This window comes from Ambystoma mexicanum, chromosome 8 (assembly GCF_040938575.1).
Source record: "Ambystoma mexicanum isolate Mex_15411 chromosome 8, UKY_AmexF1_1, whole genome shotgun sequence".
Lineage (NCBI taxonomy): Eukaryota > Metazoa > Chordata > Amphibia > Caudata > Ambystomatidae > Ambystoma > Ambystoma mexicanum.
The window spans coordinates 464,742,605-464,757,586 of record NC_090929.1 but is presented as its reverse complement, the minus strand read 5'-3'; the positions used below and the strand labels follow the sequence as shown (position 1 = coordinate 464,757,586).

General features: G+C 46.1%; 1 protein-coding gene across 3 annotated transcripts in view; it reads right to left on the bottom strand.

The window, feature by feature from the left end:
• LOC138472085 (tyrosine-protein phosphatase non-receptor type 11-like) overlaps nt 1-14,982 on the bottom strand; it is a 532,490-nt gene that overhangs the window by 81,930 nt on the left and 435,578 nt on the right. For all 3 annotated transcript variants that reach the window (XM_069610075.1, XM_069610076.1, XM_069610077.1), the window contains exons 13-14: nt 10,951-11,102; nt 5,710-5,810 (exon numbers count right to left, since the gene is read on the bottom strand). In XM_069610075.1, the coding sequence (XP_069466176.1) occupies nt 5,710-5,810; nt 10,951-11,102 (253 nt within the window). The remainder of the gene's footprint in view (nt 1-5,709; nt 5,811-10,950; nt 11,103-14,982) is intronic.

Sequence of the window (14,982 nt, the reverse complement as noted above, 5' to 3'; positions counted from 1 at the left end):
GCCTTAGTAGTGTCCTTTTGTTCCTCCCACCAAGTCCCACATTTACTTCTTAGGTGTGTGTGTATGTAGTAGATACGATGCTATGTGTTAGAGAACTAGGAATATTGAGACTTCTTTCAGTGTTGGCCTCGGAGGTCCTGCTTATAAAATTGTATTACTGTGTGTTTTATTCTCCATGTTCTCCTTTACCTCTATCAACTTTTCACTACATGTACTTTGCTTATCACCAGATAGTGGGCTTACATTTTAGTATAGGAGCGGGTTGAGTCTTACCAGGAAATTGTTTTTGTACAGATGATTAATCCCGTTGCTCATAGATGGGTGCCTGTACATTTCCTGAATTGCTGTCGAGAAGAAAGGTCCAAGGATGATTTTAATTTTATCAGGTGAATAGCATTATTAAAACCCTTAGGCTTCAGCTGGGTCCAATAGAAGCTATTTTTTAAATATCGACTGGAACGTAACCAGGATGAGCTATTCACAGTGGACACGAAACCACCTGCAATATGAAACCCGCCATACAGAGCCTCTGCTGCCACAGATGGTTTTCGCTTACAGGTGATGCTCAAGTGTCGCCTAAAAACCCAAACTAAAAAGGGGATTTTACCAGGATCAGATGGTATTGATAATGCAGTGATTCCAGCTCTCGTCTCCAAATTATACACCAGTGCCAACAGCCTCCCCACAAATATTTATTATCCATAAGTTAAAAATGAATGGCATAACTTTGCCAGTTTAACCTGGGGACAGCATGCAAGTTATCTGTCGGCGACCCATCCCCAGGGGATTCCCCCATATACCCAGTTGCAGCTGAACATTTATTTGACTTTTCTGTGAAGCAAACGGAGCTCATAAATGAACCAATATAAGAGGTTATAGAAAGAGATTAAGCGAAACAAGAATTGTTAACTTTCAGAGGAGACATTGGCACAACAGAGAATACAGAGCATCCAAAAGTAGTGCTGTAAAATAGGTGGATGTAAACATTGGAAATGCATCTGGGATATTGTCCATGGCAGGCTGGAAAAACGCTGTGGGTCAAGTAAGGTTTTAGATGATAACAACCATCAAACAAAACAGATCTGTGCATAAAAAGAGGTTTGAAAAGCAGAGGGTCCTCTCCTGTTAAAGGTTGGGTGGCAGAAGACTGATATTGAGATGTGCAGCTTCACTGAACGGTCACTGGGCTAAGCTTCACGGGCAGGGCCGGCCTTGGTGGCCGCAGCGCCCTGGGTGAATTGGCACGCACCCTCGCCGCGTGCACCTGGTGAACAGGGGGATGAGCGGGTGGGTGGGGGAGGTTGCAGGGGCAGGCGCAGCACTTTTTTTTTTGTTCTATCTCTCACCACTCCGGCGCCTGCCAGTTAATCACCGGAATGGGGCTCTCATGTGCCCTATTCCAATGAAAACGGCCTTGCTCCTGCGTCGGAGTGGGGCGGCATTCATCTAAATAGGGTGCTGATGCAAGCATCAGCACCCTATGTTATTAAAAGCACCCCGCCGCCGCGGGCACATTTAATATCAAAAGGGCGCCTGCCACGCCTTTTCCCACTACGCCAGCTCGGAGGAGCCCTTTAAAGACTCCCCCAAGCTGGCGTGGTGGGAGATAATGACGCCCTGGGGGGGTATGGCGGCCAGGGAGGTCGCCCGGCCCGACCTGCCCAAAGGCCGGCCCTGGGTCCGGGCTAGCCTACAGGGCAATGCCCAAAGTGAAGCCCGTTTGTTTCATCAAAGTGGCCCATTTTTAGTGCCAAAAGTGGGTCCGTTCGATGGGTTATTTCACTATGCAGCGAGCAATTTTGGACTGTGATGCTTAACAAATATTCCTTAAAATGCTGCACTATTTGCAACACATTTTACCAAAAAAACTCCCCTTTGGGTATTGTTCAACGAGTCTGTCGCAAAAGGAATGAAAGTGGGCGAGAGCCATTTACGGCTGTAGAACACGGCATGAGCCAGTTGTACGCCCAAGACGTCGCTGTTCACCCAAGAAATCAACAAACTAACAGGAACCAGAGCGGTGGTTCATGTGGTCCGGCCAACAAAAACGGAAAAGGTAATGCTGCCGCCACACTGCAAGACCATGGTTAACAGCCGCACACCCTCCCTACCTGCCGGCCCCGCGTGTACACGGTCTAAATAGTTATAGATATGACTCTGCAAGTACATCAATAATGAGAAAAAGAACAGTGTATTATTAATTCAGCTCTTATTGTATCACATTCACAAAGGGAACACCAGCAAAAAAAACGAACTGAGCTAGGCAGAGCCAAGGCCTCGATTGTAATAATACACAATGAATACTTGCCAACCCTACCGAATTAGGCGGTAGGATACCACTTTTTAAGCAGTCCTACTGCCTATCGATTTAGTGGCAACAAATACCGATTTGTTTTATTTTTAAATGGTTGTTTTTTTTTTTTTTGGCCTGGCTGCCTGAGGCCCGGCGCAGCATGATCAGCATCCTCTGGTGCAGAGCCGGCCTTGGGGGGGGGGGGGGGCAGCCGGGCCACCACCCGGGGCACCACGCCCGCCATGGCGCCATTAGCTCCTGCCACGCCAGCTCGGGGGAGTCTTTCAAGGGCTCCCCGAGCTCACATGGTGGCAGAAGGTATGGCAGGCACCTCATTGTCATTGATTGCACCCGCAGTGGCGGGCTCATTCAAAGACAAAGGACTGCTGACGCGCCGTATTCCTATCATTACCTCCTCGCCAGACTATTTTTGAAACTAAGATTCCTACAGATTTATGGGTGCATTTGTAGTACGAGTTGACTGGTTGGTAAACGATGTGGAATGCCGACGCGGATGGCGGGCCACAGGCATCTCTACAGAGCCTCCTGTGAACACACCGCCGCCCCCTAGTGGAGCATGGTCCAACTGCGATGCTGCCAAGCCAATGTATATTTAAGATATCCGAGCCGACGTGGGTGGCAGGGGTAGCCACAAGGACCCAGGGCCCCTAGGGGTAAGGGGAACAAAGGTAGGCATACTATGGTGCTCATCTTTGTAGGGAGACCCTAGACTTTGCGGCTATAGAGGAGACTGATCAGCAGATCTCCCTACATTTGAAAATAAAAATCCCTGAGATTTCTGCAGTCCATGGTATGCGTACGGTACACCTCACAGCCCCTACAACTATGAACTCAGCACTTTGCCCGCAAGAGGTTTAACATGGGGGTATACATGTGAAAGTATATTATATTGAGACATAGCCACCCCAAGTTAAAACCTGTTTGCATTAACGTTTCCCAAATAAATTAGTGGCTTGGGCCCTCCAAACTGGAATTTTTGGGGAATATTCTTTTATTTGTTCAAAAGTTATTAAGAAAACGAAAAAAAGCTATTTTTAGCCCTTTGCAATTAATTTTCCTGTAAAGAAAAAAGTGTTTCCATTGAAAACACGAAAACCGCTGGATGGATTGCCACCAAATAAGAAACTACTTGGGCACAAAGCGTCAAAGATGTGCCTTTTGTTGCTTTGGTATAAAACCTTCCAGTCTTTTTAAAAAAAAGGAAATCGTAGAATGGTGTGCCCCCAGTCTCAAAAAGAGTTTATATAGATCCCATAGAAATACTTTTTGATAAAGATGACGAACAGTACAGAAGACAAAAAGCTTAGCAAATTCAGACATCCTTATATAAATTGACTAAGCAAATGTAGTATACTTTTAGCTCCATCCCCAGTCCACACCTCTTGTGGAGGAATCAAAGTTCCAGAATGCAAGACTAAAAAATGAATACTTTCAAGACTTAAACCAACATGCAAAAGATACTGTGATAAGACTTCCCGCTTATTTATTTATATTGTGAACAAAATGTTAAATTCTGCATAAATGCAAACCCTTCTTTATGTGTGTCGAATGAGAACACAAAGAAAATGAGAGGCCCATTACATGTTTTTTGTCTTGAAACAAGGCACATCATTGGATATTTAACTGGAGCTTCATTTGCAAATGCCCCCTTCAGTTCTCATCACCACAAAGAGGTGTTAAATGTTTAAACGCCCGAGTTGGGGCCCTGCCCACTTTGCTGCACAGTGGTGTTGTGTACCCTGTCCGCCACAGGCATTCTCTGATCACTGCTGAGGGACGACAGCCACCGCAGTCCAGTGCAATGTAATTCACTGCAGGCCTCGACAATCCCAGAAGGTTTCTAACTCATCCCCTACCGCCCCCCGCCGAGCCCCGAAAAGCATGAAAACCTAGGGACTCCAGGCCAATCTGTGAGGTGACGATGGTCTGGTTGCACAGAGACTTGCCTTCAGGGAGTTCAGATGCGACATACAGATGGCGTTCACTTCTGTGTCACAAGGGGTATGGCTAAAGGGAGCGCTAGCTGCAGGACCAAACGCGCAGATAGGTCCCCCAGGCTTACCTGAAGCAGTAGCCAAAGAGGTAGGCAGACAGGGGACCCTAGCAGCAGTGATTTAGGAATATAGCGCATTGGTATGGGGGGGGGATTGCAGATGCAGCAGCAACTGAGGTATACAAATAGGGGATTTACCTAAAAGGTATGCAAGAGGTGTGAAAGGTTTTGTGGAGCCCTAGTGCAGGTGGACCACTTATCCACTCTCCACTGGCAAGCTCTTCCAAAGAAGTCCAGTCACCTGTAAAAGGCTACCAAGCGAGTTAGTGACGGTGCCGTAACAAGGATTTAGCACTGTGCCCGGTCCTGTAGCTTGAAGATCTTGATATGCCTAGCTTTCAGCCTTTGGAAGACTTAGACATTGCGGACCCACTGCTGGTTCTGGATTAATCCACCCATCTAGTTATTCAGACCACGTTTTGAACTTACTGGGTGCATCCCCTTCCCCCACACTAAGAGGACCAGTTCCCCCCCATCCTGGCGTTTAAAACATGTGCTCGACTACTCCGCCCTAAGCCTGCCTCTTCCTTGATATCGAATGATGGATGGCATTGTGCATATGATCCAGAAATCGGTAAAACGTCTGGCAGAATGCTGGGCACTTTGGGTGTATGCAGTTTATATTGAACTATAAATAGCTGTTAGTGCACCACCACCGCCCTATTTCACAGCAAGCCCTCAGATTACAATAGTGGAATCGACTGGAGTGAATTGCGAAAGGGATTTACAGGGGGAATGCTGGCATATGTTGTGGGCACAACATCATAACAAAGATGTACAGTGACACTGGAAACATACTATGGACACAAGCATTGTGAAAATGTTGTGAACATTTTTATACTGCTGGTGACCTGGCATCTATTGGATCTTTTCATGTGTAACCCCCAGAGAACCAATTGTAAATTGTATGGCTTTTAGACCCTAAGGTTTCTCCAAAATTGTGCACTGTTTGAACCAATTACTCGAAAAATGTTCTCCGCTCCTGCACTGAACATATTCAATAGCCGTCACCAACCTTGAAACATTTACAATATTGACCTTGGTGCCACTGTTCACTAATGCGCCTCTCTCCTGAACTGCACCCCCCCCTGCAATCCCAGCACTGGCACCACACATAACTCAGCCAATACAAATTATCTCTGGCTGGATCCGCTTCTGGCCCTCATGAAAACCTCTCTCCAGCAGTGCACCTCAACAAACGACCAGCAGACACTCTCCTATGCACCCCAGCACAAACACTTCAGTATAGAAACCTCCAACGCTGATCTGCTCATTCTGCACCATCATGTCCTGCCTCACCACCCTCTGGTTCAAGGCCTGGGACTAGTACAAAAGTGCTTACGTGGGCTGTGTCCAGGCTGCGGGTGGCAGTGGTTTCGACTTTGCTTTCTCTGCTGGTGTGTACTGGATATTTGTGTATTCTCGTTCTTTCCTAGTATTCATCTGCAAGCAAAGAGAGGATTAGTTTAATTATGTGACAAATAAAGCAGGAAGGAAAAAACAGGGTGCTGCCCAGAGTGCTTTTCCACCAGGACACATATTAAAGCAAGGCGGGGACACCCAACCTGTTCCAACATGGGTTCCTAGAAAGACATTCTGAGTCAACATAGGGACCATTTATTTATATACAGGAGGACCAATGATCTTATGATCACAAAAGAACGTACAATGGATACGAAATATGATTTGATGGGAAACAGTGAGCTTCTTACAATGGGGTGAGTTTGAGGGACGATCTCACCATGTTGTGGAGTGGAGTAAATGGAACAGTCACCAGGGACAAGACATAAGCAGACATACATAGATTAAAGACAACCAACATTGGATATTTTTAAGTGCAGGTAGGCGGTACGGCCAACTGTGCTCGGGATATGACCATGATGGGTGAAGTGCTAGAATGGAGGCAGAGAAAGTGAGGGACAGAGGCAGGTTAGAGTCGAGGGAAACATGTTAGTTAGCAGGCAGATGAGTGAACGTTAAGAGTGCAACTCGGAGGCAAAGAGGTAGCCTTTCAGTTTGTTTTTGAACAAATCCATGTGGACCGGTTCTCGGATATCCATGCAAGTGGAGCAAGAAGGTTAAAAAGAGCAGAAGCAAGAGGAAGCACAGGGAGGGGCGAGGAGCCATAAGGGTAGTCAAGGAGACAGAGCAGAGTTCACGAGAAGGCTTGTGCAGTTGGATAAAGGAGGAAATATACGTGGTGCCTTATGTGGATAGATCTGTGAACCAGGAGAAGACATTTAAATCTGCCCCCATTTTGCATAGTCAGCCATCCAGCCTGGTAACGGTACGAGGAATTAGGTGTGAAGCGAGGGAGTTCAAAAGAGAGTCCTGGTTGCGAAGTTAATGATCTTGTCGAGAGGACAGAAAGCATAGCTGGGGAGCCCAAAGAGGATGCTGGCACAGTAGTCCAGTTTAAATAAGTCAAGAGGGGTTAAGAGATGCTTGGCAGTGTTGAAAGGAAGGAGGTGCCCGATTGTCCTAATATTTAGGAGGTGAGCTGCTGTTCCAGTTTTGGAGATGAAAGAGACGAAAGTAGAGAAGGTGTGAGAAGGGTCATCTAGCTAACGAAGGGTAGAGGAGAGTGTCAGGTGGAATTGGACAGGTAAAGGAAGAGAAGAGAGCTTTTGGCCGGGAAGAAGAGCACCTCAGTTTGGGTAGAGTTTAACATCAGAGAGTACAAAGCCATCCAATATTTAATGGCAGAGAGACAGTTGGACATTTTGACAGAGATCAGAGGAGAACTCACAAAAAGATGATTTGGGTAGCATCTGTGAAGAGTTGGTATGAGAACGCAAAGGAGGCGATCAGTGCCCCAAGAGCAGAGGTGTAGAGTTCAAAGAGGAGTGGACCCAAGACAGAGTCTTGTGGAACACAAACAGTTAGAATAGTGAGTTGAGCTGTGTTGTTAAACCAGGAGACAGAATTGGCGAGGTGCAAGGTAACATTCAATCCAGGCAAGGGCTAGATCTTGAATCCCAAGAATAAAGAATATTAAGGAGATCAGTGATCAACAGTGTCTAAGGCAACACACGGGCAAAGGAGAATTGGGATAGAGGATAAGTTGGAGTGCTTAGCAAAGGCGATGAAGTTGGACACATTCATCAGAGTAGGTTTCATGGAGTGACAGGAGCCGAAACCTGCTTGTAGGGCGTCTTGCAGGTTGTGCATGTCAAGGGAATTGGTAACACGGTTGAACACAACCCTTTCGAGCACTTTAGAGAGTTATGCGGAAGTAGAGACAGAGTGAAAGTTAGCTGGTAGGTTAGAAGGGGGATGAGTGTGGCCGTTTTGAAAACAGAGGGAAAGCAAGCAGAGTCAAAGGACATGTTGAAGAGTTCTGCAAGGTGAAAGTCCACTAAAGGGGCAATAGGCTTGACTAGCTGAGGAGCAAGAGGGTCTGATGTGGCACATGAGGGGTTAGCCTTCATCAGTAGTGATAGCACTTCATCAGTATTAGTGTGCTAGCCATAGACTTGGGAGGAGTGAGGAGCGAGTTTAGGGTGCCCTGTAGCCGGCGGGGATGGGTGGAGTGAGAGTCAATGAGGGTTAGGTAGAATTCCCTTTTTGCTGTATAAAGAGTGGACTAGAGAGTTAAGGGCAGAGAGGTAGAGTTGCAGGTCTTCATGCAAGTGGGTACAATTCCATTTGTGCAGCAGATGATGAATGTCTGTGTAGAGAGCGCCTATGAACGGGGTCACCCATTGTTGAGGATTCTGGGACTTAAGGGAGAAACCAAGCAGTGGGAAGTAATTATAATTATTCTTTTATAACACGCTTAATACCGGGCAGGTTTCTAAGCGCGAGCTCAGGATTCGAACCTGTGTTGCTATGCATGTTCTTGCTTCCAAGAAAAATGTGCTGCCCACGAGCTATCCTCCTGGCCCAAGTGCGAGGAGAACGAGTCTTGGTAGGGTTTGGAAGCTGGAGAAGGCATTGTTGTTGTAAGAGGCATCAGATGTGAAGGAGGAGAGTGAGAACTGTAGGTCGGAGAGAAAGGGGGAATGGCAGAAGGTTTACATTTCCTTTAGTAATAGGTGAATCAAGTGGTGACAAAAGGTCAGAGGGTGGAAAAGAGATGTGGTGGAAACAAATGAGTTATTAGATATGGATGTTGTGATCATAGTACTAGTGGCTGAGAGAGAGAGGTGGAGATTATTAAGAGAACCAAATAGTTACCCCCTGTGTGGGTAGGTAGGTTATGGCTAGAGTGGTGAGCATGGTCACTAAGAAAAGACTGAAGTTCAGATTTCTAAGAAGTGGTTGGAGAGGGAAAGTTAAAGTCACCTAATAGAATGAGGTGATGTGTAGTGGAAAGAGAATCAAGGAGTGGCCCAAGATCATCAAAGAATAGTCCAGTGGGACTAGGAGGGCGATAGAGGGAGATGATGTGAACCGAGTGGGGAAGAGGAATAGTAGAGATTGTGAATTCAAAAGAGGTAGAGAGGATGTGGCATTAGATTTGTGAGGCATTGAGGCAGGAAGCGAGTAGGTATCTGATGCCTTCACCTCTGCCAGTCATTTGAGGAGAGAGAATGAAGGATAGTTTGGAGTCATCTAGGAACACCAGAGAGTCAGTGTCAGATGGAGAAATCCAGGTTTCAGTGATAGCAAGAAGGTCTAGGGGAGGAGAGCGGAGTGAAAGTAGTCCATGATTAAGGACGTTTTGTTGCATTTATACTGAGCATTCCAGAGTGCAATGTTGAGTTGGTGAGGTAAGGAAGAGTAGAGAAGTTGAGCCTCAGAGGAAGACAGGCAAGGTGTATAGGCGTTAGTGGAGGTATGCTTAGCTCGTCGGCTTTGTTTGTTGGAAGAAGGTAGAAATGAGATGGAGTAGTGGGAGTTGCAAGTTTTATAATAGGTATAGGAAAGGAGGAAGTTGTAGCATGATTGGACAAAGCGTAGGGAGATGAGAGTATGAGGAGGAGCGGGATTGAATGCATTATAGGTGAGAAGCAAAGTGTGCAGAGACAGAACAGTAATTGGGAAGCTTGGGGTAAGCACAGATGCAACAGGGAGAAAGGAAAAGGCTCCTAGGCAAAGAGGTTGGTCAACAAGCGCGTCTTCAACCTTCACTGTCCGCTCTTAACTGGGGCCCCCTGGCTGGATGCCCTTAGGAAGTTTAGAAGTAATGATGCGCGATCTTGTCAAATGATCGCCTAGTCCATCAGTGGTTGGTCTCTGTGATATTGGCCTGGTGTTGCTGGGATGAGGCAATTTATTCCTAGTTGGTGTTTCCAGAGGAGCCTCTTGTGGCCTTCAGCTGGAGATGGGGTAGATCCAAGAATGGTGCTGATAGTTGGAAAAAGGCCAGCCTGGTGCCTCACAGCCCGAAGACACAGTGTGCCAGCCAGAGTCCTCATGACCATAGGTGTGGAGTCAGCCTAGGCCCTCTTATATGGCCTTCAGACGTAAGTTCAACATTGGAATGAGGTCACTAAAAGCACATATTTCTAACGAGGGTATAACAGAATACCATATTAAACTGTTAAATGATCAAAGCTGTAAGTGTACCAGGCTAGGCTGGGTGAAACCCTTAAAAAACTTCTCAAGTCAGGGCACTGCTGGGACGCCCTTCAGTTCCCTGGCTCCCCAGAAACAGCCATTGTCCACATTTCACGTGCATGCCCAAGCAATGCATCAGGAGCACACGCTGCAGGAGACTTGTGGTGTGAGCGGCCGCAGTTCTCCACATTCTGTGTCACTTTTACACTGAGGAATTCACCATCTCTGTGGCGGCCCCTCCCCCAAGACAAGGAGCGCCACCATTTGGCCAGTTCAGAGAGAAGTAATGCAGAAAAGGACAGAAAGAGAAAACAAGAAGGATCAGAGGGCAGAGGGACATGAAGATGTTGAAGGCTAAGGGAAAAAGGTATAAGATGCTAAGAAAGGGTGACACATGTGATATTTATACTGCACCCATTACCACTGTAGTGGTCCAACAGCACCTATCCTTGTCAAAGAGGATGTATTGTGCCCCTGCCAAGGTGGCTCCAGACAGTCTATTGGTAAGCAGGGGGGAAGCAGAAAAAAGTGGGAAAAAAAATGAGTTAATAGATGAGACCTGTGGAGTTGGGGTAATGGTAGGGGAGTGTTTGTATTAGTGGAGTGCCTGTATTTTATGATCTGCTTGATTCTTGATCGACATGATAGAGAATTGTAGATATGTGAAGCATAGCTTATAGGAAGCAAAGCTTTTACATGATGGCCTTAACTAGACCTTAAGCCACATGGTTCCAGGTAGAAGTGGTGTGTGGTTTCTATGGGATAGAATGTTAGCAGTATGAGTGTCAATATATGTGTGCAGGGTCTCACGATTGGAGTAGGGGGCCCTCTGCTGCCACCGTTTAGGCCACATCTAGCACTTCCAAGGCCGCCCCCATAGTGCCCCTTTGATTTTTCATCCCACATAAAGCACTGAAAATGATCACCTTCCCCAAATCATGGGAACAATGGCTTGTGATTTATCAATAGCAGGGGTTCGAAGCCATCCAACTTGGATTTAGACAGGCTCTGTGTTGCCCAGATTTCTTTCTGGGCAGCCTGATGAGAGGGAGGAATGGTAACTGGGCATGCGACCCACCTGCTCCTGCTCCAGCCGTCGCTGCATGGTCTCAATATACTGCTTCACCGCCATGTAAATGAATTTGTATTGTGCCTCTGTCTGTACCATCCCCGATCGCTGTCGCCGCACCATCTGTATGGTTTTTGGAATATCAATGTCACAGCCCAAACCTGGTGGAAAGGTGAGAAATAACTTGGTGAGGGAGGAGAGTCTGCGCACACTGAGCGGTGGAGGACCAGTTCCCTGTGAGAGGGGTCCCAGGGAGAGCCAAACTGGAATAACCCCAACCATGCATCCGGGGGCACTGGTAAAGACTTTGTTGGCTGCCTTCACTAACTCCAATTTAAGATGAGATTATATTACATTTTTTATTTAAATAAGGCGTATAGCTGGGAGCAACAATAGAAGCTGTTCCGGCAGCACAAGCTGCTCATCGATTCTAAACACATTCCCTTACATCATCCACCTTAGTTTTCAATCAGTCAAGCTCCAATGTCCTGTACAGTATGTTGCAGTACAATGTAATAGCAAATAAAATGTATCTTGAAATTGAAGAAAGAGCAAGATCTGGAGTTCAAATTATTAAAGAGTGACAAAGGACTAAGTGAATATGCTTGAAAACGAAATATGCACTAGCATACAACAACCCAGTGGCTATTTCCGTTGTATCAATTTGTGGAGAGTTACAGAAATGGCCATCATCATCTTGCCCTTTGACTTGGAATGGAACCCAAGGATATATATTACCAGGCATATCGCCTAGCATTAAATTCCAAGAAAGTCATATAAATTTAAGCATGATGGTATTTAGACTTCCTAAAAATGTAATTGCATCCAGCGTAGGTAGGAAGGTATACTGAAATGTGAGTCACGAGCCAGCAGTGCCTAGATAATAAAGCCCCAACTCCCCAAAATGAAGGACAAAACATGTCTACAACCGATGGTCTTCATTCATTCATGGAGGACTATGTGTCCATGTAGCTTATGCTGGACTGATCATATTGGTTGCATAGATCTAGTTTATGTAGAGGTGAAAATTGATGGAGTGGAATGCTTCACAGTGGGTAGGGGTTAAGCAGCTCTGACCAAGGCATTTCCATACATCACTTATTGTTCATCACATCCACGTTTCTAAGGCATTACATTTGTTGGCAGCATTTCTATAAGTATCATACACATTTAAAATCTGTACTATTTTTGGTGGTGGACTGATGCCCGATGTTCTCAACTGGGGCAAAGCCAATGAGATGCCAGATATTGATCCTGTGGCCCATGCATCTTAGTTCGGTTTGTGAGAAAGCGCTGGGTTGTGTCGTGAGAATATATACCCTGCTTGCCAACAAACAGCCTAGACATGGTCGGATTGTAACAGACGGTCTCATGCACCAACTAAACTGTGGCCCACTTTCACATACATCCATTTGTAACATTTCACAACAAAAGATTTGTGTAGACCTGGAAGGACTTTTTTTGGGAAGGGGCGAGGGAGGGAATGCGAGGGAAATGGAACATTTTACATCAGCATCATTGTTGATCAACATTGGGTAATTACCAGATGCAGTGTTCAAAGCCATTTATTTGGCCCAAATAACCTACTTTTCGTGGTCAAATCAGTGTGTACAACCTCACTTTAATTCGGCCATATTTATATTATTTTGCTTCAGTTGCCCGGAGACTTTTTATTCTGCTCCTACCTTGCCCACACTGCCCACTGTTCATTTAAAATGCCCCATATTTCCTGATGCTCCTCGCCTACTGACAAAGTTGTGGTCTCGCTTATCTCCCTCTTGTATCTTGTACTCTTGCACTTTGTCTGACATGCTGTACTCCCTGGTCATTCTTTGTGCCCTGTTTAACTACTAACATTAGTAACCTGCACACTGCTCCTCTGACTTACCTCAACATTGTTCATACTCTGCTGGCACAGCCATAACGCATTGTCTACACACACCCTATGCGGCCATTCACCTTGCACGGCACCTTCTCCTCGAATGATCTGCATTGATTGTGGCATTCTCATCCCACAGTAACGCCAACACTAGCAGATTCACCACATACCAGGTCTCTCACAATCTTTGCTCCCCTGCGCCCCCCAACTAAGGCTCAGCCCACCACATTTGGGCAAAGCTCTAGGAGCACTCTGCACAACAACATGCAGCATCACCACATTTCTGCTTTCACTCCTTCGACACTCCCCGACACTTGCTCTAAAGATAGCATCTGGTGTGCCAAAAGGCGCGCCTTGGTAAAATAGGTACTCTCCAAACCAAAATTAACAAAAAAACTAGCTTGCAGATCGACCCACAAGACAAATCTCATCAGATCAGACTATTACCAACCTCTATCCCCAGCAACCATTTAGCTTCTCGCCCCTCACTATCACTTAAGTAGAAAATATTATCAACAATCTTAAACCTTCTAACTGCCAAGGTGACTTATGTTCTGCCCCTATTATCAATGAGGCTTCCCATAATCTAGCGCCCTTCATTACCGCATTCATAAACTCTTCATTCAGCTTTGGGATTGTCCCCGACAACCTTAAGGACGCTTGGGACATCCCGCTTCTTAAAAAACCTTCATTGGATGCAAACATACCAACTAATTATAGGCCCATCACTACAGTGCCATTCTTGCTAAAAAGTCTTGATCGAGCTGCCTTTCTGCAGATCCAAGATTATTTGGAAACCAACAAACTCCTGGTACTTAGACAATCAGGGTTCTGTCCTTGTCATGGAACGGAAACTGCCTTGATTGCTCTCAAAACACAGATCGAGGACATTAAAGATAAGGCTAAACTTGCCCTCTTACTCCTACTTGATTTATCTGCGGCGTTCGACCTAGTAAATCATCAAATCCTTTGTCGACACCTCAAACCAAAGGCCCACTTCTCTGACAAAGCTACAGCTTGGATCAGCTCATTCCTGGACAACAGGTCTATGAGGGTCTTCTCCCCATCAGCAGCAGCTGAACCCTCACCTGTCACATGTGGGGTAACACAAGGATCATGCGTCTCCCCCACAGTCTGTAATGTGTTTACAAAGCCACTTTCCGATATCCTGGATTATCTGGGTGTCACCTAAACCAACTATGCGGATGACACCCAGATACTCATACCCATTACTGGTGATCATATAGGTGACACACTTGCAGTTAACTCTATCTACCAAGTCATCCAAGCATGGATGGCGCAACATGAACTCTGTCTGAATGATGAAAAGACAGAGCTTCTCATTTTAGGCACCCATCAAAGACTCACAAACTTGCCCCCGCGTTTAAATCCTTCGTCATTGATGGCAACATCATCAATGTTACAAAGGACACTAAAACCCTAGGCATTTATATCGATTCCACCCTCTCCCTCTCTAGGAAAACCAACGCAGTATCCTCCGCCACAGCGTATACTTGCAAGCTTATTACAGCCTGCCGTCCTTTTTTATCACCAGCCAACTGTACCACATTAGCGAAGACTCTGGTAATGTCTAAAATTGACTATTGCAACACCCTCTATCTTGGTACTAACCAATGCAAACTCAAGAAGTTAGATTATTCAAAACAATGCTATTAGAGCTGCTTTAAACATCCCTAGGAATCAACACATCTCTGACACCAGACAGAGTTTCCGCTGGCTATCAGTTACACAAACAGTATCTCTACAAACTTTGGCACCAACTCATAAATGTCTTGCGAACCAAGCACCTAGCTACCTGGCCAATAGATTTACCATATACACCTCTAACAGACCCCTCAGAAGCGCCCAGTCTAACTGCCTCTCTATACCCCACTTCAACCTTCAGAGATCAGGGGAGAGGGGGGGGGGCGGGGCAGTTTCCCAGTCCTGGCGGCAAAACTTTGGAACTCACTACCTAACCCTCTCAGAGCAGAAGCCTCCTTCGTAGCGTTCAAAAGGCAGGCCAAGGCCTGGCTGTCTGCCCAAGACCACCCCTGAGTCAGACTGCACGCTAACCACCCCTATGTCCAGGCCTATTGATTACTTTCTGTTGTACATATGTAATTTTGATGTCCATATAATGTGAAATTGTATCTTACTTG